The following is a 27,616-nucleotide window of genomic DNA, read 5'->3' on the forward strand; positions in this document are numbered from 1 at the left end:
TATTGATTGATTGTGTATGTGTTAAAAGCATTTAACATTTATTAAACTCTAAGCATTCAATAATATGTACTAACATCAGTCAGTATGGCTTACTCATGTTTTATAGTGTATGTGTAAATAACTGTGTATGTGTAAATAACTCCCCAGGTCCTAACAAGCACCATTTCTCCTTTCTACTTTGTTTATAAAGACCCTAAAGCAGTGATCATGTATATCCCTCTAACATGTCTGTCTTATTTGCCCTACAATTCTTGAAGCAACAGAACAGGACTTAAGTGCTATTTCCTTTCTATCCAAACTCCACCATTAACACTTTTTAGTATCTGCTTGTCACATATCCCTCTACCATCATCCCACATTCACTCCTTCAGTTTGTTTTTTGCTTTTTGTTGTATTTCAGAGTTTCTGGCGTTTATGTATTAGGTCTGTTTTATTCCTAGTATTTTTTCACACATATAAATCCTTAAACACAGATCAAATATCTTAAAAGTAATAAGTGGTATTTACCAACCTGTGGTACACTCCATATCAAATAAATGAACTTCAAGATCAGAGCAGCAAGATCTCTAGCAACTCCCAGTACTCACGCGTGCTCAGTTACCCGAATCCCAGTGCTGGTGCTGAGCTGCCCATTCTGGCATCTGCTCATTCACAGTTGGTTGCAGACAGTGTGGACATCAAGGTCACACATCTTTCCACATGCTCCAGGTATAGATGTGGGCTTATTCTTGACTACTTTTTCTTAGTTCTCTATCAAATTTGTCCACATAGCCTACCACTTCTGCCTGGTTCCATACCTCTTAACAGCCATTCTCAATATAATAAGCAAATTCTCTTGCTATTGTAAGCTATTCAATTTTTCTGCTCAAACCATGAGTAGATAACAATCTTTATTGAGGTGAACACCCAAAAGTTCAGCATCTGCCATGTTGGAAGTGTGCATGATAATCACAGAGAGCTACAACTTCACATCCACCAGGACAGAGGGCTAGAAACAGCTGTGGTGGGCTCATTGTCTCTTGACTCTGCCCTTCTTTGCCTCCAAGGTGATGCCCTGCATGATCGTGTTATGAGCGTGATGCTCAGCAGCACCAGTGCTGCTCAGTGTGTGCACAGGTCGAAACCCCAGCATCTCTCGTTAGCTTCCATTTATTCTGTTTATTTCTAGTGTTTTTTCTGTCTCTAAAGAATGTCTTTAATAAAGCTAGCTACTTTCCAGATTTCTATCTTTAAGCCTAAATATCTCCTTTAAGTCAGGGTAGCATTTTGGTTTGGGTGGTCTTTTGTGAGTGTTTTTTTTTTTTTCTCAGTTATTTGTTAAATATACAGGTTTTGTTTGTTTGCTTGCTTGCTTTTGACAAGGTCTTATATGGTCCAGGCTGGTCTTGAACTCAATATGTAGCCTATTATTCCTTAACACTCTTGCTTCGACCTTACAAATACTGGAGTTAAGGTGTGTACCCTATACCCCATTCACAAATTATGAGTTACTTGAATTTTAAACTATTTTCATTTGTACTCAAAGAAAATTTCAGGATATGAGGTTCTCTGCAGTGTTCAGGATCATTAATAGTTACTAATGTCAATTTGTATGTAAGTGGACTAAAAGTGTCAAGGTAACAGGATTCTTGAAAATTTACTGTGATTCTGCCTCAAAACAATTATTTCAGTCTTATTTTCAGTAAAAAGTTTTCGAATGCTATTTCCGTATGCTTTTGGCTTTATTTTTTATTGTGTTTCTCCCTCTTACTTGATTGGGGTTTTGTTTGTTTGTTTGTTTTAATGGATGAACAAAGAAATTGTATGCTGCTATGCATGAGCCAGATGGAGTGGCTGGAGTAAGTGCAATTCGGAAAGCTGAGCCATCCCTGAAGGAACAGATTCTTGAACATGAAAGTATTGGCTTGCTGAGGGATGCCACTGCCTGTTATGACAGGGCTATTCAGCTAGAACCAGACCAGGTAAGATGACCATTTAAAAGCTGCTAAGTAAGAATGGTTGTGGTCTTGGTTTTAAAACCATAATGCTTAGTGTCATATGTGTCTGGAAAATGTTTAAAATTAAACTTTAATTTCCAGACCATTAAAATTTAGAGACTTATCCTTTATGGTTTTGGAAATTCTTTCTAATGCTAAACTTCTTTTTTTTTTCTTTATTAGGTATTTTCCTCATTTACATTTCCAATGCTATCCCAAAAGTCCCTCCTACCCTCCCCCCCTTCCCTACCCACCCACTGGCATTCCCCTATACTGGGGCATATAAAGTTTGCAAGTCCAATGGGCCTCTCTTTCCAGTGATGGCCGACTAGGCCATCTTTCGATACATATGCAGTTAGAGTCAAGAGCTCCGGGGTACTGGTTAGTTCATAATGTTGTTCCACCTATAGGGTTGCAGATCCCTTTAGCTCCTTGGGTACTTTCTCTAGCTCCTCCATTGGGGGCCCCATGATCCATCCAATAGCTGACTGTGAGCATCCACTTCTGTTAAACTTCTATGACTTTAAAAATCCCTTAAATTAGGGCTATGTAGATAGCTCTGTCAATAAAGTGATTGCCACGTATGAAGACCTGAGTTCAGTTCCCAGAACCCCCATAAAAATATCAGGTGTGATGTAATGCACTTGTAACACCAGTACTGGGGGCGCTGAGACAGGCTGATTTTTGGGCCTCCCTAGCTAACCAGCCTAGCAGACTTGGAGAGCTGCAGGGCATGAGGAACTGATCTTAAACGGGAGTCGGGGGCATTGGGGTGGATAATGCAGCTCTTGAGAAACAATACCCAAGATTGACCTCTGGTCTGTATGTACAACAAGCTTACACATGTATCCCCACACACTACTAATACAAACATATATACAGACAGACAAAAGAACTCTCCCAAATTAATTAGAGTATATTTATACTGATAAGTACATTTAGTAATTCTATAATGTATTTCTTTATTTTATATTTTTCTTTTATTATTTATTTATTTAGTACAAGGGGAAGGCATGGTGTCATGCAACTCAGTCTTGCCTCACACAAACTGTCCTCTCATGATGTTCCATTTAATTAAACACATGATGCTTACATTATCATCTTGACAGAATGGAGAATCTTTTGGATATGAGCCTATAGGCATGTCTGTAGGGTATTATCTTGCTTGCTCCTGTTAATAGGTAGACCTATCTTGACTGTGGGTACGACTATTCTCTGAGGGGTTCTTGAACTATATGAGGTGAAGAAAATGACCTGAGCAAGTGCTTTAGAAGGATTGTCTCCTGTGTGTGTTCTAGATCCCATCAAGGTGGTAATTAACATTAGCCATGATATTAAAGCTCCAAATCTATATTAATAATGTTGTATCTATTGACTTATGATGTATAATCTTAAACAAGATGCTAAAAATATTGATACTTTATGTTCTCTATTTGATCTGAGCCAAAAATTGGAACAAATATGGAAAAATATAATAAATTCAACTAAAACTATTTTTTCCTGTTACTTTCAATATGTTACAACGTTGGTAGTGAGTGCCACTACATAGCCAAGCCAGGTAGTTGCTAAACCAGAAAAGGTACATATAAGTGGGAATATAGGAAATTAAGATGTTCTTATTTCCTCAGCTATATTTGAAATTAAATTATTATCTTAAATGTTTTTTTTTATAATTTCTAGATCATTCATTATCATGGTGTTGTGAAGTCCATGTTAGGTCTTGGTCAGCTGTCTACTGTAATCACCCAGGTCAACGGAGTACATGCTAATAGGTAATGTTTTATTACAGAATTGTTTTCTTTTTATTCTGGATAGGATCGTTTTGATTTGTGAATTAAATGGTTTTATATTCACTAAAGTAATGAAACATTTTATATGTTTTTATGATGTTGGAGATAGCACCAAAATTATTGTAGGGCAGGATTTTGTGGGAGAGGCATGCATGTGTGGAGGCCAGAGGACTTTTGGGACCCTTATGTTGCTTCTCAGGTGTCAGGCTTACGAAGCAAATAACCTCTCTATACTAAGCATTCTTGCTGCCCTTTTCCTACTTTTTAATCTTTCATCTCCCTGTTAATAGCTTAGCTTTTATTCATAGAGTCTAGAATCAGTCTTGAATAAATTGTTCTTTTGTTATGTTTCATTTTTCAAGATATAGTTTCTCTCTGTAGCCCTAGCCATCCTGAAATTCATTCTGTAGACCAGGCTGGCCTCAAACTCAGAGATCCACTTGCCTATGCCTCCTGAGTTCTAGCATCAAAGGTGTGTGCCACAATGCCCAGCTAAATTAAATTGTTCTTTTAGGCAAGAACTATTCAGAGTTCACCTGTCATTGATATGAATAGTTACCTAGCTTCAAAACTCATCAGAGTTCTGACTATAGTATTAAAACCAGTTGTTTATGCTGGAAATTTTTTGAAATACTATAAAATTGATTTTGTCTAAAAGATCCATAATTATGAAAACAGTCTTCTTTTACTAAAGAAAATAGATTTAGTGTAGTAAATTGTACCATTCCTCTAACCAAAAAAAAAAAAAAGCTAATGGCAAAAATGAAGATTGAACATTTATTTCAATTGAAAGATTAATGAGGAAATTATCTCTGCTCTTGAAAATATTTTTCCCGGAGAGCTAAACTCCCTGTTTTGTTATATATCCCACACCCCAGCTATTCTATGCAAGCAAATTTAATCCACAAGCTAATTAGAGAATCAAATTGTGTTTGTAGTTACATACTTTAAAGCAGCCTATCTAATTTCTGTAGGTTAAAAATGTGTGATTAATAAGGACCTCCATTCTACATTGAGACAGAAACACTCACTTTAGTGTGATAGTGGAGCTCATGAAGCAATAGAAGTTATACAGATGAAGGGAGATTGCTACATGCTGTAGGTGTGTTTCTGCACATTGAAAAACACCATCAGTAAGGGGCAACGGTGGTTTGACAGGGGACTTTGTGGTAGCACAGGTTGGTGTGTCAAGTTCTTTAAAATATACACTGTAAAATTAATCCCTCTTGTTTTCTGTCTAGGAGCTAATACATCTCAGTCTGTGGGTTGTGGAAAGGCTCTGGTCATGTCAGTGAAAGGGCACTGCATCACAGTAACGCAAAATGGTCAACAAGGGCTCAGATTATTCTTGGGGAGGATCTCTATTTGCATTTAAACAGTTCTTTTTCTGTGCTTAATCTACACATAAATTCCATTTAATTAATTTATTTATTTTAATATTCCCATCTTAATCCTCATTAATCCTTAATCATCATTTGGTTCTTTTGATATAAAGCTTGGGATGACACATCTCTGATACTCCAATAATAATTATATTCTTAATCCTGAAATTTTGATACTTTGGCATCTGATGTTAAGCTTTTAAAATTATTTTCAGTTAGACTTTAGAATTTTAAATGTTCATTACTTCACACTTAGCCTTGCTCTACATTGGCTTCAGTAATATGAATATTTAGAAATTGAAGTATGTTCAGTATACTGCTGTTTTTAGACTTTGGAGAAAGAATGTTTTTCAACGGGTCTCGTGTAGCCCCAGCTGGTCTCAAGTTCACTGTGTAGCCAGGGGTGACCTGAACTTGTGGTCCTCCTGCCTTCACCTCCCAAATTCTGAGATTACAGCTATGCAGCACCACAATGGGTCTATATGAACCTAGGGTCTTGTGCATGCTACACAAATACTCTACCAATTGGGCTTAATCCCAGCCCTATTTGTAGATCTTTTTTTTTTTTTTTTTTTTTTTTTTTTGGTTTTTTTCGAGACAGGGTTTCTCTGTATAGCCCTGGCTGTCCTGGAACTCACTTTGTAGACCAGGCTGGCCTCGAACTCAGAAATCCGCCTGCCTCTGCCTCCCGAGTGCTGGGATTAAAGGCGTGCGCCACCACGCCCGGCTTATTTGTAGATCTTTAAAACTAAATGTTATTAAGTTATTTGTCCTATTTTGTAATTTTGCTATAAAAAGACCAAGGAGGACATTTAAGGATATTGGTCCTAATCTAGCTTTGCTACTTTGTTCGTTTTTTTAGTGTTGTTTGTGTTTTAATAATATGGGTATACAAACTACCTTTATGTGATGTTATTAGATAAGGGATCATTATTTTTTATATATATATAATATATATATTAAATATATATACACACATATATACATATATATATGTATATATACATAATTTGAATATTGGGTATAAGCCAGATTCCTTATCCAGAATTATATACTTAAAAAAACTGAAAGGCTAGCTGCTTCTGTGCACTCAGAATCCAAAGTATCACTGTTTATCTAGTGTCATCCTAAGTAGAGTCCTTAGAGGAAAATCGCCCACTAACTGGGGATGGGTGACTATTAGTTTCTTTTTCTATTGCTGTGATAAAACATTGACTGAAACCAACTTGGAGAGAAGAAGGTTTTTATTTTGGCTTACAAGTTACCGTTCATCATCAAAGGAAGCCAAGGCAGGAACTCAAGGAAGGAATTCAAGAAGGAATAAAAGAAAAGAACATGGAAGAACATTGCCCCTAGTTACTACCAGTCTCATATTTACCTAACTTTCTTATGCTGGACAGACCCACCGGCCCAAGAATAATACCACCCTTAGTGCAGTGGGCACTCCTACAGCAATTAGCAATCAAAAAAAAAAAAAAAAAAAAAAAACAATGCCCACATACATAGCCACAAGCCAATCTGAGGCAGTTTCTCACTTGAGGTTCCCTGTCCTCAAGTGTGTCAAATTGACAACTAAAGGAACCAGGACAGTGGCACTACCTGTATTAGTTCCTTGGGAGGTTGAGACAAAAGGATGACATAATAAGCCTAGGACTTTGGGGCCAGCTTTGCTAACATAGCAAGGCCACCTTTTAAGAAATAGACAGGAAGGAGGAGGAAAGAAAGGGGGAAGGAGAGGAAAAGAAAGAATTATTACTGATTTTGCAAATCAGAAATTCATGAATAACTGAAAATAGGCTAAGTAAACATATATATGGTAGACTGTTGATTTTTTTTTTTATATTTTGTAAGTAACTTTCTTAAATCTCTCTATTGGATGCCTGTGCAGGTCCCAACTGTCCATGGCCCATACCAAAAATCTCAGGGTTTTTTGGAAGTGCTTTCCTTTGCCTTAAATTAGTTCTCTTTTGTTTGATCTTGTTTTAAGTTAAACATAAAGATAATTTTATAGAGAACTGGTTATTACTGGGCAATTAACCCTTTTCTAATATATGCCAAAATTCATTGTGTCACAAAAAAATCATTTTTAAAAATATCTATCAGAAATAATTAGTGGAGGGCTAGCAAAATGCTCATTGGGTAAAGGCATCTGATGCCAAATCTTACTGAGCTGGGCTCAGTCTCAGTAACTCACGTGGTAGAAGAAATGAATCCGCACCCAGTAATTTGATTGTTTACCTTCATGTGTGTCCTGTGATACATATTCATAAGCACAGTAAATAAATGAATAAATGGATGAATGAATAAATATATGTTTGTTTAGGGAGTTTTTGTTCAGTTGGTTGCTTGGTTGGTATTTTTGTAACAGAGTCTTGCTATGTATCCCTGATGGCCTCAAACTCATAAAAATACACCTGTTCCTTCCTCTCTGAGTGCTGGGATTAAGGGTTATGCTGTTGTGCCTGGCTTAACTTTTAAAATATTAGTGGAAAGTGTTCTTCAGCAACAAAAGACTAAAATCTTTTTGGTTGTTTTGGGTAATTACTTTGTGTCATACTATGACATACAATATAAATGTCACAGCAGTAAATAAGTAAAATATCTAAACCTATAAAAGTATAAATGCTGCTTGAAATGTAAATAGATTAGAATGTGGTTGATATGCTTCTTTTAATAGGTCTGAATGGACAGATGAATTAAACACATACAGGGTTGAAGCAGCTTGGAAACTGTCACAGTGGGATTTGGTGGAAAATTATTTAGCAGCAGGTAAAGTTACTTATTAACATGTTAGCAGTTTTTCATTGCTATAAATATTCCAATTTAGATAGTTAGCAAATTCCCAATTATTTTGGCTCATTTTATGATTGTCTCTGTTTAGTTGTTTGAAGTAGAACAGAACCATCTGTTGAGTATTTTTTCTGACTCTCTTATAAAGTGTAGCAAAGCCAGCTGCTCCTGGACCCTCTCATCACGGCATTTCTTGACTTGTTTTTCAGACGGGAAATCCACAACATGGAGTGTCAGACTAGGACAGTTACTGTTATCAGCTAAAAAGAGAGACACCACAACTTTCTATGACACACTGAAACTAGTGAGAGCAGAACAAATCGTACCTCTCTCAGCTGCCAGCTTTGAAAGAGGCTCCTACCAACGAGGCTATGAGTTTATTGTCAGGTATTTTGGGGATACCACTTTTATGTTTCTCCTTTATATATGTCACCTAGGACAATTTTTACATGTAAATAATCTCATAATGTTTTTGGTATATTGCTTAACAATACAAATTGGCTCTTTCATTCTTTTTTAAATATCCTAACATACTCTCCTTTAAGTCTATTTATTCACTTGAGGAAAAATGGTAAAAATAAATGCTATAATTGAAGTACTATAAGTTTAAAAGCCAAATACAGTTCTTTGTTAGAATTTATTATATTTTGTATGATCTTCAATATTACCTTAGTGAAACCAGAAATTGGATCACTGAATTTAATTTCATTCTGTAGCTACTCAGCTATGTTTTTGTGCCTTAAACACTGAGTCATAGACAGATAGTATGACTATCATGGCTTCTATCACCTAGATAAAATTAGCTATCACTTTACAGGTCTGTTTTTTACTGTATTTACTATATCAGGCCCTCTTACATTACTACCAGTGCTATGTAAATATTTCATATTCATTTATAGTGAATAAATATTTTATTTTCATGTTGGCAGTAAAGTTTAATTCTCATACATTTGAATTTAGTTTTTATATATCCTTCAGTTTAACAAGAAATCAGGGATGACATCAAGGTACTGAATGATTTAGTGTAAATACACTGTTGTTTACACTTAAGTTTAATCATATAAAAGTTGCCGTTTATATACCAAAAAAGTGTTAAAAGTTTACTTTTTCATAGCTGATCTAAAATGCATACTTAATATCTGAGGTTAATAAGATTGAATATTGTAATATTTTAACATGTTCTGTCTGTCTTCAGATTACACATGTTGTGTGAGTTGGAACACAGCCTCAAACCGCTTTTTCACAAGTCTGCAGGTGACAGTTGTAATGAAGACTCTCTGAACTGGGCAGCTCGCCTTGAAATGACCCAGAATTCCTATAGAGCCAAGGAGCCTATCCTGGCCCTCCGGAGGGCTTTATTAAGTCTCAACAAAAGGTTGTTCATACTACTTTAAAAAGTCAGTTGTCTTAAATTTAATATATGTTAATACTTTCTTGGAAAGTGTTTTTTGTTCTACATCTACATTTTCTGTTTTTAGTTCTGGGAATTCATCACATAGTTGAAACATACCTAGACCATAATAATCATTTTTACTAAGGACTGGAGAGATTGCTCAGTCCTTGGTTAAGAACACTTGCTGCTCTTTCAGAAGACAGGGTTAGGTTCCAAGCACCCACATGGTGGTTTACAACCATCTGTAACTCCAGTTCCAAGGGATCGGATACCCTCTTCTGGCCCCCATAGGTACCAGGCACACATATAGTGCACATATATATAAACAGACAAAATACTTATATGCATAAAAGTAAATAAGTAAAACATTTTAAGATAAACTGAAATTTTAAAATGTTTTAAAAAAGATCTAAAGAATCTGTTTTATAGCCAAGCATGATATTTCATGCCTATAATCTCAGTATTCAAGCATCTGACAGAGGAGACACTTCTTAGATGTCCATTGAGCCTTCATAGAAGACCTGTGTAAAATATATGTGTGTATTTTATCTTCAAATTTTTTTAAATGTAACTAACAAACATATCTTGGGAGGTGAATACCAACACAAGTCAAGAATAAGGTCTTATGCAAGGATAAGGTTAAGTGGAATACCTGCCTGTCAAGTAGACTTTGGGTTTGATTCTTGATACCAAAAAAAAAAAAAAAGACAACAACAAAAAAGAATAAAGCCCAGATAGACTTTAAGACACAAATGGAACAGTTTGTTTGTTGTTGCTTTACAAAGTAAGAATTGAAATAGTACACTGACAACGTTCTATGTTGGGAAGAGCTGTGTAAGTTATTGAATATACTTACAAACATTACTTTTCTATGTTTTGCTACATTTTTTAGGCCGGATTACAATGAAATGGTTGGAGAATGCTGGCTACAGAGTGCCAGGGTAGCTAGAAAGGCTGGCCATCATCAGACAGCCTACAATGCTCTCCTTAATGCTGGAGAGTCACGACTTGCTGAACTGTATGTGGAGAGGGCAAAGTGGCTGTGGTCCAAGGTATTGGCCAAGGGAACCTCATCAGAAAATGTTCTGTTGGAATTGTACATGTCTACCAAAATCCAGCTGGGAAATCCTTAGTCCAGATTCAGAACTCTTTTTCTGTCACTTGTCTTCATTCTCTACTGTAGTCTAGGTAGAAAGGCTGCTGCTGCTGCTGTTGCTGCTTCTTTTAGATTTATTTTTATTCATTTTATATATATATGAGTACACTGTTGCTCTCCTCAGACACACCAGAAGAGGGCATCAGATCCCATTATAGATAGATGGTTGTGAGCCACCATGTGGTTGCTCGGAATTGAACTCTGGACCTCTGGAAGAGCAGTCAGAGCTCTTAACTGCTAAGCTATCTCTCCGGCCCTGAAGACTGCTTCTTATAATCTGTAGTCCTCAAATAAAATACCTATTTTAAGTTTTATGGTAATGTTCTCTCAGTTTTCATCTGCCCTACATATTTCTGAGGAAAATGTCCAATTCTCACTACATTTCACTTTCTGGAGGTATATAGGATGTATGTAGTAAGTCCTCAGTATGCACTGCATAAATGATTATCGCACCTTCTCACTTAGTGACTTGGGGAAGAAACACTTGTGTGTGGACATGTCAGTGTTACGTGTCATCACCTGTCAGGGAAGACTAAGCTGCAGAACACACTCCAAGCCTCCAGATCCCAGCAGTAGAAATAGGAGCTTTTTAAATATAGGAACTACTTACTAATTTTAAGTTTCATAGTTAAGTGGTAATTACTAGTTTAGAGTTAATAGTAGGCACAGCCTGTTTTGCAGTTACCATTTTGTAGCTCTATGTAATGCCATATGTGATGGTAGGAACTTAGTGATGATTATTAGAGGATATGGGAGGTGTTTTCTAGACCGATTGGGAAAGTAGTAATCGAGCCTGTGTTAGATGATACCAGTGTTTATATTGCTAAACTCCATCTGCTCAGAAGGCAGTTCATTACTTAATAATACCTATTTCTATTTTCACATTGCTTCTTTTTCTAACAAGCCACATTTCCATCCCCTTATCTAGAACAAATCTGGGCTTTTATCTTCAACTCTTCCTGAACCTGTACATCCACATCCAGTTTTAGGCTAAGTCTTTGCTGTTTAATTTTAGAAATGGTTTTTGAATCATCTCTCTTTTTCCTCCTATTTTAATTAATGCCATTATTTTCAGCAACTAACAATACACAGCCTTCCTAAGGATCTCACAATTTCTCTGTTTACATTACTATAGTCTGTAACCTTTCCAGAATGCACTTGGAAACATTCTGCTTCTTTAAAAGAGTAAACTCTTCTAAATAGTCTTCATACATTTTGGATTAAGTGTGAACTCTTGGAAATACACAAGTCCGTTTCTGGTTGAGTGCTGTCCCATCCCTTCAGCTTCATTTTTCCCCGTCTCACAGATGCTTTATTTAAGCTTCACCTAAAATGAGACTGCAGCTGCTACTGAAACATATTGGGATTATATCCAAGTAAGCTCATTGTAAATTGAAAAATACGTTAAAGTCAGAAGTACATTTATATCCCAAACCTAACAAACACTGAAGCTTGGCCCCAGTGTTAAATTAGTCCCCTTCTTCAGCTTGGCTTTCCATCACCTGAGATCAGCCTGTGGCTGAAAATATTAAATGGAAATCTCAGAAATGATCCATAAACTTTACCACTGTAGTGATCAATTTTAAAAATATTTAAATAACTCACTACAGTGTTTTAATCTTTTATTGTACTTTATTCATAAATTCAACACCATGGATATATATATTTGAGGGGAAAACCCCAGCATCTGTGGGATTTCTACTATTCATAGTTTGAGGCATCCACTGGTAGTCTTGGAATATATCTTTTGCAAATAAGGAGAATTTGCATACTGATAAGTATCAATTGTTTACTTTTATCAGTATGTAGACTGGCATCTGTGGCTCACTACCATTGACCAGAAACTGCTTGATCATAGATCGTAATTTAAAGTATTGTTTCTGCTTGATGTGATAGTATAGGCCTGAGATTATAGTACTCAGAGAAGAAAAATCAAGGGCAGTCTGATCTAGATAAGAAATGTTATGCCAACTAGGATCATATAGTGACCACATTCCAAACCCTCAAGCATCAAAACTATGTGTTTCTTCTAAGGCTAGAGAAATGGCTGGTCATTAAGAGTATTTGTTTTGGGGGCTGGAGAGGTGGCTCAGCAGTTACAAATACTGACTGCTCTTCTAGAGGTCCTAAGTGCAGTTCCCAGCAACCACATCATGGCTCACAACCATCTGTAATAGGATCCAGTGCCCTCTCCTGGTGTGTTTGAAGACAGCTACAGTGTACTCACATACATTAAAAATAATTATATATATGTCATAGCATATATTATTATATTTTAGTCCCAGCATCCACATGAAGTGGCTGAAACCCACCTGTAACTCTAGATCCAGGGGATCTGACACCCTCTTCTGGCCTTTGAGTACATGTATACACATATGTGGCACACACACTCAGGCCCACACTTGTATATTTGTACACATAGAATAAAGCTAAAATGCCATTTACTAAATTGCATGCCAGAAAAATTGACCAGATTAAGAATTTTTTTCTGTGTAAGATCAAAATCAGATTTTTTTTTCCTTTCTTGACTACTGATGGATTATTCACACCCCCTCCTCCTTTTTGGATTTTCAAGACTGTTTCTTTGTGTGTCCTATATGGACCAGACTAGTCTTGAACTCATAGAGATCCACCAGGCTCTGCTCCCCAAGTGTTTCCTGCTCTCTTATTTATCTGTGTCTTTAAATAGATTTGGGGAACTTTCTTTATCCCTATGTTTATATATTATAACACTCAAACATGTTGGTGTTTTGTGTTTGTTTCCTCAATTGATTGTGAACTTGTTTTATTTTATTCTCTTTGTTTGGTTGCTTGGTTCTGTTTTGTTGAGACAAGATCTAACTGTAGCAAAGGCTGACCTTGAACTTGTGATCCTCCTACCTGCATCTTCTGAGGAGTACAAATACTATAGGCATATATCATCACATCCAATTAACTATGAACTTTTTAAGCCAAAGATTTAATTTACGGTTCATTGTTATTCCAGATCATCTATCTATCAATCTATCTATCTCTATCTATCTATATATATATATATATATATATATATATATATATCTTCAGTTCCCGGTACTTTAATTTTAAAATGAATGAGTAAACAGTTGAATGATTAAAGAGTTCTACATGAAATGAATCAGTGCTTCCTTATCTTTTGTTTGTTTGTAACTAGATATTTTCTTTATTTACATTTCAAATGTTATTCCCTTTTCTAGTTTTCCCTCCAAAAACCTCCTATCCTCTCCCCCTCCCCCTGCTCCCCAACTCACCACTCCCATTTCCTGGGCCAGGCATTCCCCTATACTGGGGCATAGAACATTCACAGGACCAAGGGCCTCTCCTCCCATTGATGACCAACTAGGCCATCCTCTGCTACATATGCAGCTAGAACCATGAGTTTCTCCATGTGTTTTCTTTGATTGGTGGTTTAGTTCCAGGGAGCTCTGGAGTTACTGGTTAGTTCATATTGTTGTTCTTCCTAGGGGCCTGCAGACCCCTTCAGCTTTTTGGGTACTTTCTCTAACTCTTTCATTGGGGACCTTGTCCTCAGTCTAATGGTTAACTATGAGCATCCACTTCTGTATTAGTCAGGCACTGGCAGAGCCTCTCAGGAGAGACAGCTATATCAGTCTCCTGTCAGAAAGCTCTTGTTGGCATCTACATCTGTCTGGGTTTGGTGGTTGTTTATGGGATGGATCCCCAAGTGGGGCAGTTTCTGGATGATCATGCCTTCAGTCTCTGCTCTGAACTTTGTCTCTGTAACTCCTTCTATGGGTATTTTGTTCCCCCTTCTAAGGATTGAAGTATCCACACTTTGGCTTTCCTTCTTCTTGAGTTTCATGTGTTTTGCAAATTGTATCTTGGGTATTCTGAGCTTCTGGGCTAATATCCACTTATCAGTGAGTGCATATCATGTATGTTCTTTTGTGGTTGGGTTACCTCATTTAGTCCAGATCCATCCGTTTGTCTAAGAATTTCATGAATTTATTGTCTTATCTTTAATATGGAGTGGTAGATAAACTTGAATTTACAAGTGAATTTGTTGAGACAAGGTTTCTCAGTGTGGTCTGGTGGCCTCAAACTCAGAGATTTGTCTGCCTCTGCCTCTGCCTCCAGAATGCTTGGATTAAAGATGTGTGCCTGCACAGCCTGGCTAAGGATCTATTTTTAAATTAAAGATGTATTAATTGACTTTTCCTTTTTAGGGTGATGTTCACCAGGCGCTTATTGTTCTTCAAAAGGGCGTGGAATTATGTTTTCCTGAAAATAAGTCCCCATCTGAGAGTAAGCACATGCTAATCCATGGCCGGGCCACACTGCTAGTTGGCCGCTTTATGGAAGAAACGGCTAACTTTGAAAGCAACGCAGTGATGAAGAAATACAAGGTAAGTATGTGTGTAATGTAAACCACTGGTTTTTCTTTTAATGGATTAAATGAATTTTTAAATCTATATTGAAGTGTATATGTGTAATAGTACTCAGGACAACTGACTTTTTCATAAATAAAGTTTATAAGTATATGGAATTATCACAAATGAATATATGCATGAAACCACCACCCCAGGTTAGAAATTGTTGCACAGTGAATCTACTTCTGAGACCAACTACCAAATCCTGAAATAGTATAGTCAGTACGCTATAGCACCCACCTTTCACCGAAGTAACAATCTTATGTTCCTATACAAAGTAACCACATCTGAGCCATTTAATGAACTTGCTATATACTCAAAGATGACCTTGAAATTCTGATCCTCCTGCCTAACATAAGTGCTATGGTTAGAGTCATGCACCATTATGCCCTGTTTAATCCACAGCTGAGACTTAAACTCAGAATCTTGTCCATGTTAGACAAACACTTTACCAACTGAGCAACATCCCCAGCCCATGGAATTTCTTTATAAAAAATAATGTAACATCTCTACCAGGTATTAAATTTTACAAGATAAAATTATAAAAGACAAACATCCCAATAATGTGTAGAAAGAAACAGAAATGCAAATTCAAAAATACCTATTTTATTATAAAAATTTGCTGCAGATGGACCTCACTTGGGTCCTCGATCCATGGGCGAAACTCAGGGTTCCTGTTACAGGCAGACAAGGAGTTGGCGAGAAATGACAAACAAATACGAACACAGAGTGATTGCTGTATCTGAATGTAATTTGTCAAATTGAGCATCAAACTTTTAATACAGAAGAAAATAAGGAAGTTAGGTGACACATCAGTCAAGGTACAATGAGGTTACCAGATGCTTAATGACTCGTACATAAAACAGAAGAATGCAAACACAAAGACTGGCAGGAACTGGGCAATAAAACAACTGAGACAAAGTCAGCTCTATCTAAGGTCAGCCATATTCTTAGAAGCCAGGCGTGAGGTCTTTACACTCCCTGGGCAAGGGCTTTCATGCCCAAGTCATGGTTCTAATTAGGGAGTTCCACTCTAGCTAACCTTCTCATGAGTAATGCAATATTCTAAAACCACAGCCCAATCCACTTCCTAAACCATTGTAAATTCCTGTATATGGGAGTGACTTGGCTTTTATTCTAAGTCATAGTGTGGGGGGACTTTCTACTATTAAGTAATGTAGTCTGTGAGTGGAGGTGTCTAAGAACAGAGGGGTGTCAGATCCCCTTGAGCTGAGGTTATAAGTGGTTGTGAGCCCCCTTGGGTGCTGGGGACCATGCACTACAGGAGCAGCAAGTGCTTTTAGCCTTGAGCCATCTTCCCCCGCCCCGCCCCCCCTTTAAAAAGCTTTCTTAAAATACAAAATGAAACCATGCACCCAGTCTACAAGTAACTAATGCCTGGACCACTAGAAATCTGTGTGAGGAAAAGATAATCTTTTAGCTAATCTAATTAGCTAAATTTACTTCGAAGTGGGTTTAATATGCCTGAACTGAGAAACTAAACTTATAAACTTAAATAAAAGAAACAGAAGGAAATCTTTTTTACCTTAGTTTAAGCAGAATTTTCTTAGATTAAAAAAAAAAAAAAAAAGCTTTAACCAAAAAGAAAGCCTTATAAGTTGGAGACCCATGAAAGTTAAAGTCTACTGTAGAAAAACACTGTCAACAAAGTAAAAGGGATGGCGTTGACTAGGGAAAAATACACTGTCTCTGTACCAGCATATTTTTATGCAAATTTTAAAGAACTCAGGACAAATAACTCAAAACCTGGAATAGACACTTCTTAAAGAATACATACAAATGGATAAAAGGCAGGCACATGAAAACACGTTTAATGACATTAATTAGCAGTAAGGTACAAATTAAAATCACAGTGAGGTAACCACTTGAAAGTCTAGAATGACTAAAGTCTAAAAGGCTAGCAAACCCTTATTGTGACAACTGGGTCCCTTCTCGTGGTTGGTAGCAGTCTAAAATGTAACATACACATACTATAATACCAGCCATTCTGCCTCTAGGTATGTATTTATATACATAATTTTATATACTTAAGGTACATAGTTGATATGAAAATTATACCTCAGAAAAAGAGATGTGATTTTTCAAAAAGTAGAGCTTAGGGAGCTGGGAGAAGGCTCAGCAGTTAAAGTGCTTGCTGCTCTAGTATGAAACCTGGAGTTGGGATTCCCAGAAACCTGTGTGCATGCTGGGAGCAGTTCGCCTGTAATTCCACCCCAGGGAGGGCAAGCTACCTATCAGTGCTAGCCATATTGGCAAACTCTTAGTTTGACTGAGAGATTCTGCCTCAGTTAATAAGATGGATGAGCAATTGAGGATGGTCCCAGAAATAAAGTTCTGGCCTTCACCTGTACCCACACACAGGCACTCTCATGCATATACATTTATACACCACATACACATAAGAGAAATGGAAAAAGAAAGCATAAAGTAAGAAATACCATTTAGGATAGCATCAAAATATAAAGTACTGGGGTTGTCAGTTAAGCTCAGTGGGAGAAGGCCCTGGGTTCAGTCCTCAGCTCTGAAAAACAGAAAGAAAAAAATCAAAAACAAAAGAAGTATAAAGTACCCAGGATTAAGTTGCTCAAAATTCTGTGAAACCTATACAGGTTATTCAATATCAAGTGGTTAGCCCTGAATACATACATACAATCTGAACAGGTTATATGTATGCCCTTAGAAATTGTGTGTGTGTGTGTGTGTGCATGTCTACATATGTATACAACAACAGTTAATGAAAATAAGGCTATGAATTTTAAAGAGACCAAGGAGTATATGAGAGGGTTTGGAAAGGGAAATGATGTAATTATAAGCTAAAAAAAAATTTAAAAGCCTTTAAAGGAAAGAAATTCTAAAATATTATTGGGTGAGTTTCTATTTATTTATTTCTATGTGATTGGGTCTTTTGCCTGCATATATATCTGTGCACTATATGTATGTACCTGGTGCCACTAAGCAGCCAGATAGTGCCCTAGACCTGGAGTTACAGTTAATTGTGAACTGTCATATGGATACTGGGAATTGAACCTGAGTTTTTTGGGAGAGCAGCCAATGCTCTTAATCACTGAGCCATCTCTCCAGCCCTTGTATGCAATTGGATGTAGCACAGCTTTGAATGAGAAGACTTGATAATCTAAAGATGTTATTTCACAAAAAAATGACCAGTAAGTTTGATGCAGTCTTCATCAAATACTAATATTTAAAAGCTATGTGGAAATGCAAAGGATGGTAATAACCAAGAGATTTTGTCTCTCTGATTTCTTAAAATTTTTAATTTTTAGTTTTAATTAATCATAAACCTAAAAAAAGTAGCATTGTGAATTCCTGTATCCTTCATTAGGTTCTCCAACTTTATTAATTTGTACAGTCATAGTTCTATTTTCAGAAAATTTACCTCTTTTGTTAATGTCTTTTGGGTCTAGAATGCATTTCAGGATCCTATACAGTATTAGCCATCATCATTTTTATTATTAGTTAGTTCAAGATACCTTTATAGTGAATGTAGGTAGAAAACAGATGGCAAATTAGAGATAATTAATAGTGTAATAAATGACTATGTTAAAGAAAATTAACAGAGGATGGTGACTCAATAGCATTTCTAGATCTGAAGGAACAAGATGCAAGAGCATTTACTGGGCTAAAGGATTATTATTATAGGAAGGAGTAATAGACCACACCCAAACTTGGAAGCAGGAAGAAGACCAGAGAATATGACAACCTTGACCTCACTCCTATTCTCTAATTTCCCAGACCTGATTAGAAGCTAGAGGGTGAATGGGCTCAATAATTGAAATTAGCAGAATTGCATCCCTAAGTGGGATAGAAAAGCTATAGAGTAGTAAGTATATCGGTTGAAAAAAAAAAATCAGAGACTAGCCAGCAAACATATAAAGACCTATAAAGGTTTTATAATTAAAATACTATATTCACATGCAGTTAGATAAACCAGAAGAACAGAACAAAGCTCAGACAGGCTATAGATTATTATAAGATACTAAAAAATAATCTTCAAGTCATGGTGCTATGTCATTTAAACATTTTACAGGATGGGGGGCAGGGGTTAGTGATCCCTTTGTATCATAAACAAATCAACTGTTAGTATAAGTTGGAATTTCCTTTTTAGGGTGGGGTTGGCAGTTGAAATCAAATCTTGCCTTGTATTTCTGGCTGGCTTGGTACTTACTTAGTCAGCTCATGACACTTTTGAAAACCTCAGCAACCTTAGTGCAACATGGTGAGACATGTCTATAAACAAACTAGTAACACTAAGCGTAGGAGAAACTGTAATTTTATAAGAGGCTAATATTCATGAATATAATCTGATCTATCATGTCTGCATAGGTTATATGTGAGAATGTTCTTTTTTGAGGTGGGGTTTGGTTTCTGATTCTTTTGGGGGGGGGGAGTTGGATTTGTATGTGTTATTTTTGACAGGATTTTACTGTGTATCCCAGATTAGCCTGGAACTCACTTTGCATATGTATCCCAGAGTTGTCTCAAACTTACCGAAATCCTACTTCCTCAGCTTCCTGGGTGCTAGAATTATAGGTGTTGCTGCCACACCTGACAAGCATGATTATCAGCATCGTACATTTGAGCGAGCTTATTGTTCGGACCGAATACTATCTATCAAACCAAAGTAACACGCAGTAACTTAAATTTGCTATGTGATGCAAACTCTTGATTTTTAATAACCTATTAGTTTTTTATGCCCCAGCCAAGGGTAAAATTTGCTTATATATGTGACATATGTCTTTTTTATAGGATGTGACCTTGTTTCTGCCAGAGTGGGAAGATGGACATTTCTACCTTGCCAAGTACTATGACAAATTGATGCCGATGGTAACAGATAACAAAATGGAAAAGCAAGGTGATCTCATCCGATATATAGTTTTACATTTTGGAAGGTAAGTATAAGAACTTCATGTTTGAGATTAAAAATGGATGAATGTTATCACACATCATGGCATACTCAGGGTGTTTTCTGTTTTACCATGTGTGATGGTTTGTATATCCTTGGACCAGGGAGTGGCATCATTTGGAGGTGTGGCCTTGTTGGAATAGGTGTGACCTGGTTGGAATGGGTTTGTCACTGTGAGTGTGGGCATAAGATCCTCACCCTAGTTGCCTGGAAGTCAGTCTTCCACTAGCAGCCTTTGGATGAAGACGTAGAACTCTCAGCTTTACCTGTGCCATGCCTGCCTGGATACTGCCATGCTCCCACCTTGATGATAATAGACTGAATCTCTGAACCTGTAGGCCAGCCTTAATTAAATGTTGTTTTTTTAAGACGTGCCTTGGTCATGGTGTCTGTTCACAGCAGTAAAACCCTAACTAAAACACCATGCTTGGATTCATTCTACAGTTGTAATTAGAGAAAATATTTTTCTTTCTTTTTCCTAATGTTTAATTTATCTTTATTTTATGTGTATTAGTGTTTGACTATTTGCCTGCATGTGTGTATACCATGTGCATGTGTAGTACTCTTGGAAGCCAGAAGAGGGCATTAGATTTCCCTGGAACTGGGTTAGAGTTAGGAACTACCTTGTAGGTGTTGGTAACTAAGCTGAGGTCCTCTGTAAGAGCAGCCAGAACTAAGCTATCTCCAATCCCAGAATATTTTTCTTCATACAATTTTTTCCTTAGTCTTAAAAAATGTCTTTTGTAAATAAGGCTGCTATGAACATAGTGGAGCATGTGTCCTTCTTACCGGTTGGAACATCTTCTGGATATTTGCCCAGGAGAGGTATTGCTGGATCCTCCGGTAGTACTATGTCCAATTTTCTGAGGAACCACCAGACTGATTTCCAGAGTGGTTGTACAAGCTTGCACTCCCACCAACAATGGAGGAGTGTTCCTCTTTCTCCACATCCTCGCCAGCATGTGCTGTCACCTGAGTTTTTGATCTTAGCCATTCTGACTGGTGTGAGGTGGAATCTCAGGGTTGTTTTGATTTGCATTTCCCTGATGATTAAGGATGTTGAACATTTTTTTCAGGTGCTTCTCAGCCCTTCGGTATTTCTCAGTTGAGAATTCTTTGTTAAGCTCTGTACCCCATTTTTAATGGGGTTATTTGAATTTCTGGAGTCCAGCTTCTTGAGCTCTTTGTATATATTGGATATTAGTTCCCTATCAGATTTAGGATTGGTAAAAATCCTTTCCCAATCTGTTGGTGGTCTTTTTGTCTTATTGATGGTGTCTTTAGCCTTACAGAAGCTTTGCAATTTTATGAGGTCCCATTTATCGATTCTTGGTCTTAAAAGCACAAGCCATTTTAATTTTAATTTTTTACTCTTCGTATATATGGCCCCTTAGTATATCACTTCTTAAATCACACTTCTAAGAAGGAAGGTATTTTACATTTTTTTCTGTCTTTTGGTTGTTATTGTTTTTGTTGTTGATGGGGATTTTGTTTGTGATAAGTTCTTGCCTATATAGCCCAAGCTGTTCTCTCAGTCTTAGCTTCCTAAATGATGGGATTATTAAATGTATAGTACTACTCTCAGCTTCTACAGCATACTTATAGCTGTGATACTGTAAAGTTTGGATTTTTGTACTAGTATTTAAGGGTTTTATTATCAGATTTCCTTGCTTTATTTTATATGTGTTTTGCCTGTATGTATGTATGTATGAATATGTACCATGTATGTGCTTGGTGCCTATGAAGGTCAGTAGAGGGCATCGGATCCTCTGGAAACTGGAGTAATAATGAATGATAATAAACCACTATGTAGATGCTAGAAATCCTAGGTCCTCTGCAAGAGCAACAAGTGCTCTGAAGCACTGCACCATCTCTCCAGCCCCTATATTTATATTTTCATAAGAGTAAAAATTAGCTGTTAAGTTATATTCACTTGAATACCTGAATGTACATTAAATAATTATGTTACTACTGCTTTAGTGTGAATGTCCTCAAAAGTAGTTTAATTATATTTAATGAAACCTTAAATATATAAAACATTTAGATAATAGTTTGTAATAGAACTTGTGTGTAGATATAAAAATGAATGATACAAATATTTAAAAGAAAAAAAAAACTTGCCTGGCAGGGAAGTTATCATGATTACAAAGACTGAGGATCAGGGGGATAGTTTTTTGTACGCTGAGCTTAGCCATTATACTCTAGCTGTGCTGTCACATGTGGCTTTTCCAAATGAGGGAAAGCCACTTCATAATTTGTGGTAGTGATGGTTTGCATTCACACTTTTCCCTGGGAATGGATGGAGATGTATATGCACCATACCAGAAGCAAAGCAGACACATGTAAAGGTTATATATTTTGAGAAAGTCTGTGATAAAAACTCAAGTTTCTGGCTTCAGGATTATAAACATGTATCTCTTTCTGCATCATCTGTAAGGGGGAAAATATGAAGAAAAATATAGAAATGAAATCTCTCAGAAATAGCATTACGCTTACTACCATAGAATACAAACTGAGGTCCAGATTCTAAGGACCATTTGCAAGAAGTATTAAAAAGTCCTTTGACGCCCTCCAGGTCCATCCATTTGCCTAGGAATTTCATAAATTCATTCTTTTTAATACCTGGAGGGCATCATCCTGAGTGAGGTAACCCAATCACAAAAGAACTCGCACAATATGTACTCACTGATAAGTGGATATTAGCCCAGAAATTTAGAATACCCAAGATATAAGATATAATTTGCTAAACGCATGAAACTCAAGAAGAACGAAGACCAAAGTGTGGACACTTTGCCCCTTCTTAGAATTGGGAACAAAACACCCATGGAAGGAGTTACAGAGACAAAGTTTGGAGCTGAGACGAAAAGATGGACCATCTAGAAACTGCCATATCCGGGGATCCATCCCATAATCAGCTTCCAAACACTGACACCATTGCATACACTAGCAAGATTTTGCTAAAAGGTCCCAGATATGACTGTCTCTTGTGAGACTATGCTGGGGCCTGGCAAACACAGAAGTGGATGCTCACAGTCAGCTATTGGATGGATCACAGGGCCCCCAATGGAGGAGCTAGAGAAAGTACCCAAGGAGCTAAAAGGATCTGCAACCCTATAGGTGGAACAGCATTATGAACTAACCAGTACCCCGGAGCTCTTGACTCTAGCTGCATATGTATCAAAAGATGGCCTAGTCGGCCATCACTGGAAAGAGAGGCCCATTGGTCGTGCAAAGTTTATATGCCTCAGTACAGGGGAACGCCAGGGCCAAGAAGTGGGAGTGGGTGGGTAGAGGAGTGGGTGGGGGAGCATGTGGGGGACTTTTGGGATAGCATTGGAAATGTAATTTAAATAAATACCCAATTAAAAAAAAAAAGCCACCAAAAAAAAAAGTCCTTTGACTAACTCAATATATAATTTTTGATGCAGGCTAACTGAATACTTTAGCAAGAAAAGATAAAAGAAGGGAAAATAACCTACTGTGAAGAAATATCAGTACCATTGTTTCAGGGTCACAGTAGGTAAAGTGTATTCTTGTCATGCATGAAGCCCTGGGTTTGATAGGTGGCACCAAATACCCACCCATGCCTGTAGTCGCTAGCTTGGGAGGTAGAAGCAGAGGATTCCGAGTCTCATCCTCAGCTACATACTGCGCTCCATGCCAGATAGATGGATAAGTAGGTGATACAGTTTTTATCAGAAGACTGTACATAACTGAAGTTTAAGCTTTTACATTCTAGTTCATATAACCTACAAAAAACCTCTGTGGTAATCGTATTTCTTGCTCATATAATTGCAGATCTCTTCAGTATGGAAATCAGTTCATATATCAGTCAATGCCACGAATGTTATCGCTATGGCTTGATTTTGGTGCTAAGGCATACGAATGGGAAAAAGGTATAACTTTATGTAACAATTTTAAGGCACTAGGAAGAAATATAACGTTGATATAAAATAAAATTTGGCATCACAATTTCACTTTCTAAAAACCAGTAAATAATTTGATAATAAATAGTAATATATTATAATGTTGTAAGAAACCTAAGTGTGGGGGGCTGGAAAGATGGTCCAGCAGTTAGAGCACACACTGTTCTTGTAGAAGACCTGAGTGTAATTCCAGTACCCATACTTACAACTTAAAACTATCACAGCTCCCGCTCCAGCTCCAGAGATCCAAGCTTTTGTCCTCCACGGGTGTGTGCATATGAGTGTGCTACACCCACACAAACACAAGCATATTCTTGAAGAATAATAAAAATTAGTCTTACGAAAACAAATTAAGTGTGGGGGGGGGGAAAGGAAAGATAAAACCATAGACTTAAAGTACTTGTAATTTGGAAATGCAAAGTTATAGTCTTTTAATTTTTTGATAACCCTAATACTTTGAAAGATGTGGGTTTAAGCGTGTAATACCACAAAACTTACAGCAGATGATGAAAACAAATGCCTCTTCGATCTAAATGGCTTTCCTACTTACATAGTCTTGTCAGACAGCTAGCTGTAGGTATGCCAAAGCTGTTTTATCAGTTTGATTTTTTTTTCTGTGAAATGAATTGAAATACTGATGGTGTTTGTTTTCTTGTCTTAAACTGGTTTGCCCTCAGGTGGTCGTTCTGATCGTCTGCAAATGAGAAATGATTTGGCTAAAATAAATAGTGTACTCACAGAGCACACAAATCGGTTAGCACCATATCAGTTTTTGACTGCTTTTTCGCAGTTGATCTCTCGAATATGTCATTCTCATGATGAAGTTTTTGTTGTCTTGATGGAAATAATAGCCAAGGTATTTCTGGCCTATCCTCAGCAAGCAATGTGGATGATGACTGCTGTGTCAAAGGTAATATTAGTCACCCAGTGTGATTACCACTTATTATGAACAAGTATATAAATACAAATTCCAGGGTTCTGGCCTATATTGTTAGTAATTTTTAATTACTTTCTATATAGAGAAAAAATTAACCTCATTTAATATCTTGAAATACGTATTGTATGAAACAAAGTGACCAGTATCTGAAGATTAAAGACTTGAATGGTGCTGTCCTTGTGAAGTTTTTAGTAAATATTTATAATAGCAACTTTTTAAAAGATTTATATGTATGAGTGTTTAGTTGGATGTATGGCTGTGCACCATTTGCATGCCTGGTGCTCAGAGGTCAGGAGAAACTGTTGGATTCACTGTAATTGGAGTTATTAGGATGCCATCAGGATGCTGGGAATTGAAGCTAGGTAAACAAGTGCTCTTAATCGCTGAGCCATCACTCCAGCCATGTGTAACTTTTAAGTGTTTTAACCCAGTATCTTGAAAATCTATTACTGGACATATACAAGTTGATTAGTACATTTAATGAGTAAATATTATAGAAAAGGTAGTATAAAGATAAAAAGAAAATTAAAATTTAGACTATTCATTAGTTTTTTTCTTGTAACTTTTTATGCATTTTTGTAATCATATTTCGACAGGAAATTTTAATTGACAATTTTATTTTCACTTAAATATTATATGATTAAATAAATTATTAGATAAAGTATATTATATTAATATTCTTTGACAACACATTTTTGTAGTTGTATAAAATGATAAAAATAGCTGACTATTCATTAAATCATTAAGGCTTTTATTTTCCTTTTTTCTGTTGTGCTACATCTCAAAATATTGGATTGTTTCTTCAAAAGTAGTCACAAGCTGTAGGATTAAAATGGTGCTATCAAATTAATTTCCTGGATGCTTATCATTATAAAATCACATCATAAATATTCTTTTAAGTTGATTCTTACCATTCAGATTTCATATATAATTGTATTTATTCTCTCTTTTTTTTGATTGACAGTCTTCTTATCCCATGCGTGTGAACAGATGCAAGGAAATTCTTACCAAAGCCATCCATATGAAAAAGTCTTTAGAAAAGTTTGTTGGAGATGCAACACGTTTAACAGACAAGCTACTAGAATTATGCAACAAATCGGTACCATTACAGATCTTAGTGCTTATCAGCCAGTGTGAAATAGTGTTACATAGAAGCTTATCTATGATTTGGGTTTATATGTTTCATTAAAGTTTTTAAGTACATCAATACATACATACATACACATATATATATATATATAATGCTATATTTTAACTATATATATCTGTATCTTTTCTCCCCCTGATCCCTTTTCTTGATATGCTAGAGATTGAATTAGAAACCTGATCTTGCTAAACAAGGGCTTTACCACTGAGCTATAACTCTACCCCCTGTATGATTTACCTTAATAAACCTGTGTTTTTTTAATATGTAACATATGTCCCTCTTTCACATGTCCTCTATTTTAATAGTTATCAATTGTTCTAAATAAAAAATCAACTATATAAAATATTATAAATACAAAATATATTTAAAATGCATTAAAGGAGTCTCTAATTATATTGTCATATCCTTAAGCTTTGAAAACTTGTATGTTAATCTACCTACATGATAGGAAGGTGAATGGAGGGCTTTTTGTTAATTAGTTGCCTTTTTATAGTGTTAGATATCAAACCCAAGGCTTTATCCATAGTAGACAAGAACTTTATACACGAGCCCTTGGTTTTCATTTTTTCAGGGTATATTTCAGGGCACAGGCATTGTGGTAAAGGAACAAAGATGAGTAGTAGAAATCTGTCTAGAATTGCTGGTACATTTGTAGGAAGTAAGCAATGGCTATCACCTGGAGTGGCAATTACTATTTTCAATATGCTTCTAAGTGAAGTAGGACGGTGATAAAGGAGGAAACCACTGTTCTATGTAAGGACTAGAGGGGAAAGCTGGATGTAGGAGAGATAAAAGTGTGTGGGGTGATTTTTAAAGGGAAAGGTTCTTTATCAGGTAAACAGCTAGTTCACTCGACAATCAAAATCCAGTAACCATTTCTGGGTAAAAAGATACAGGTGACCCTATTTTTTCCCTTTCCTTTTAAAAGCATAATCTTTAATTATTTCCATTAATTTTACTTTACCTCTGTTGAACTTGACACACTTACTTATTCGATATAAGTGTTTGCATGTTCAAGTGCCTACTCCTTTATCTGAAACCTTAGGTCTTTATCAGAAACTACACTTAGGAATTCAATTTTTTTCTCATTTTAAAGGTATTCTTACTTATATTGGCTATTGTAACTGATGATAATGTATCAGAATATCCCATAATCAAACACACATAGCATTCATCTGTACATTAAGAAATTCAGTATCATTTTGTTGTTAATGAGATTTGGTAAAAAATTATTTACAGATTTTCTTATGTCTGATAATAGATCTCTGGTTTCTACTATCTCCTCTGGTCATTAAATATTCCTGTGATAGAGGAATGTTATTTATAAGGTAAAAGAGGCTTAAATGAGATGATTAAAAATACTTAGGACATTTCACATTGCTGAGCAATTGAGATTATAAAAGTAAAATATTTACTGTGATTAAAATTCTATAATTCAAGGTAAAGTCAGAAAAATTGAAATATACTGTTTGTTTTTCAGGTTGATGGAAGCAATTCCACATTAAGCATGAGCACTCACTTTAAAATGCTTAAAAGGCTTGTAGAAGACCCGACCTTCAGTGAGATCCTCATTCCCCTGCAGTCAGTCATGATCCCTACTCTTCCGTCAATTCTGGGTGCCCATGCGAATCATGACCCCTTCCCTGGGCACTGGGCCTATCTTGCAGGCTTCGATGATGTGGTAAACTTCTGTTTTATATAACTATAATTTTTAAATGTAGTTAAATTTACACCTTCAAATTAAGCTAAACTTTTAAGTGAGTTTATTAAA

The 27,616-nt window shown here is 36.4% G+C and overlaps 1 protein-coding gene across 2 annotated transcripts in view; it reads left to right on the forward strand.

The window, feature by feature from the left end:
* The window catches only part of Atr (ATR checkpoint kinase), a 92,362-nt gene that overhangs the window by 53,152 nt on the left and 11,594 nt on the right, over positions 1 to 27,616 (forward strand). For both annotated transcript variants that reach the window (XM_085827907.1, XM_085827908.1), the window contains exons 29-40: positions 1,797 to 1,961; positions 3,657 to 3,748; positions 7,826 to 7,917; positions 8,148 to 8,325; positions 9,134 to 9,313; positions 10,224 to 10,383; positions 14,690 to 14,869; positions 19,679 to 19,821; positions 23,634 to 23,731; positions 24,439 to 24,671; positions 25,663 to 25,797; positions 27,326 to 27,526. In XM_085827907.1, coding sequence (XP_085684033.1) covers positions 1,797 to 1,961; positions 3,657 to 3,748; positions 7,826 to 7,917; positions 8,148 to 8,325; positions 9,134 to 9,313; positions 10,224 to 10,383; positions 14,690 to 14,869; positions 19,679 to 19,821; positions 23,634 to 23,731; positions 24,439 to 24,671; positions 25,663 to 25,797; positions 27,326 to 27,526 — 1,857 coding nt within the window. The remainder of the gene's footprint in view (positions 1 to 1,796; positions 1,962 to 3,656; positions 3,749 to 7,825; positions 7,918 to 8,147; positions 8,326 to 9,133; positions 9,314 to 10,223; positions 10,384 to 14,689; positions 14,870 to 19,678; positions 19,822 to 23,633; positions 23,732 to 24,438; positions 24,672 to 25,662; positions 25,798 to 27,325; positions 27,527 to 27,616) is intronic.

Source organism: Mus caroli, unplaced genomic scaffold, assembly GCF_978045245.1.
Source record: "Mus caroli unplaced genomic scaffold, Mus_caroli_1 scaffold_11, whole genome shotgun sequence".
Taxonomy (NCBI): domain Eukaryota; kingdom Metazoa; phylum Chordata; class Mammalia; order Rodentia; family Muridae; genus Mus; species Mus caroli.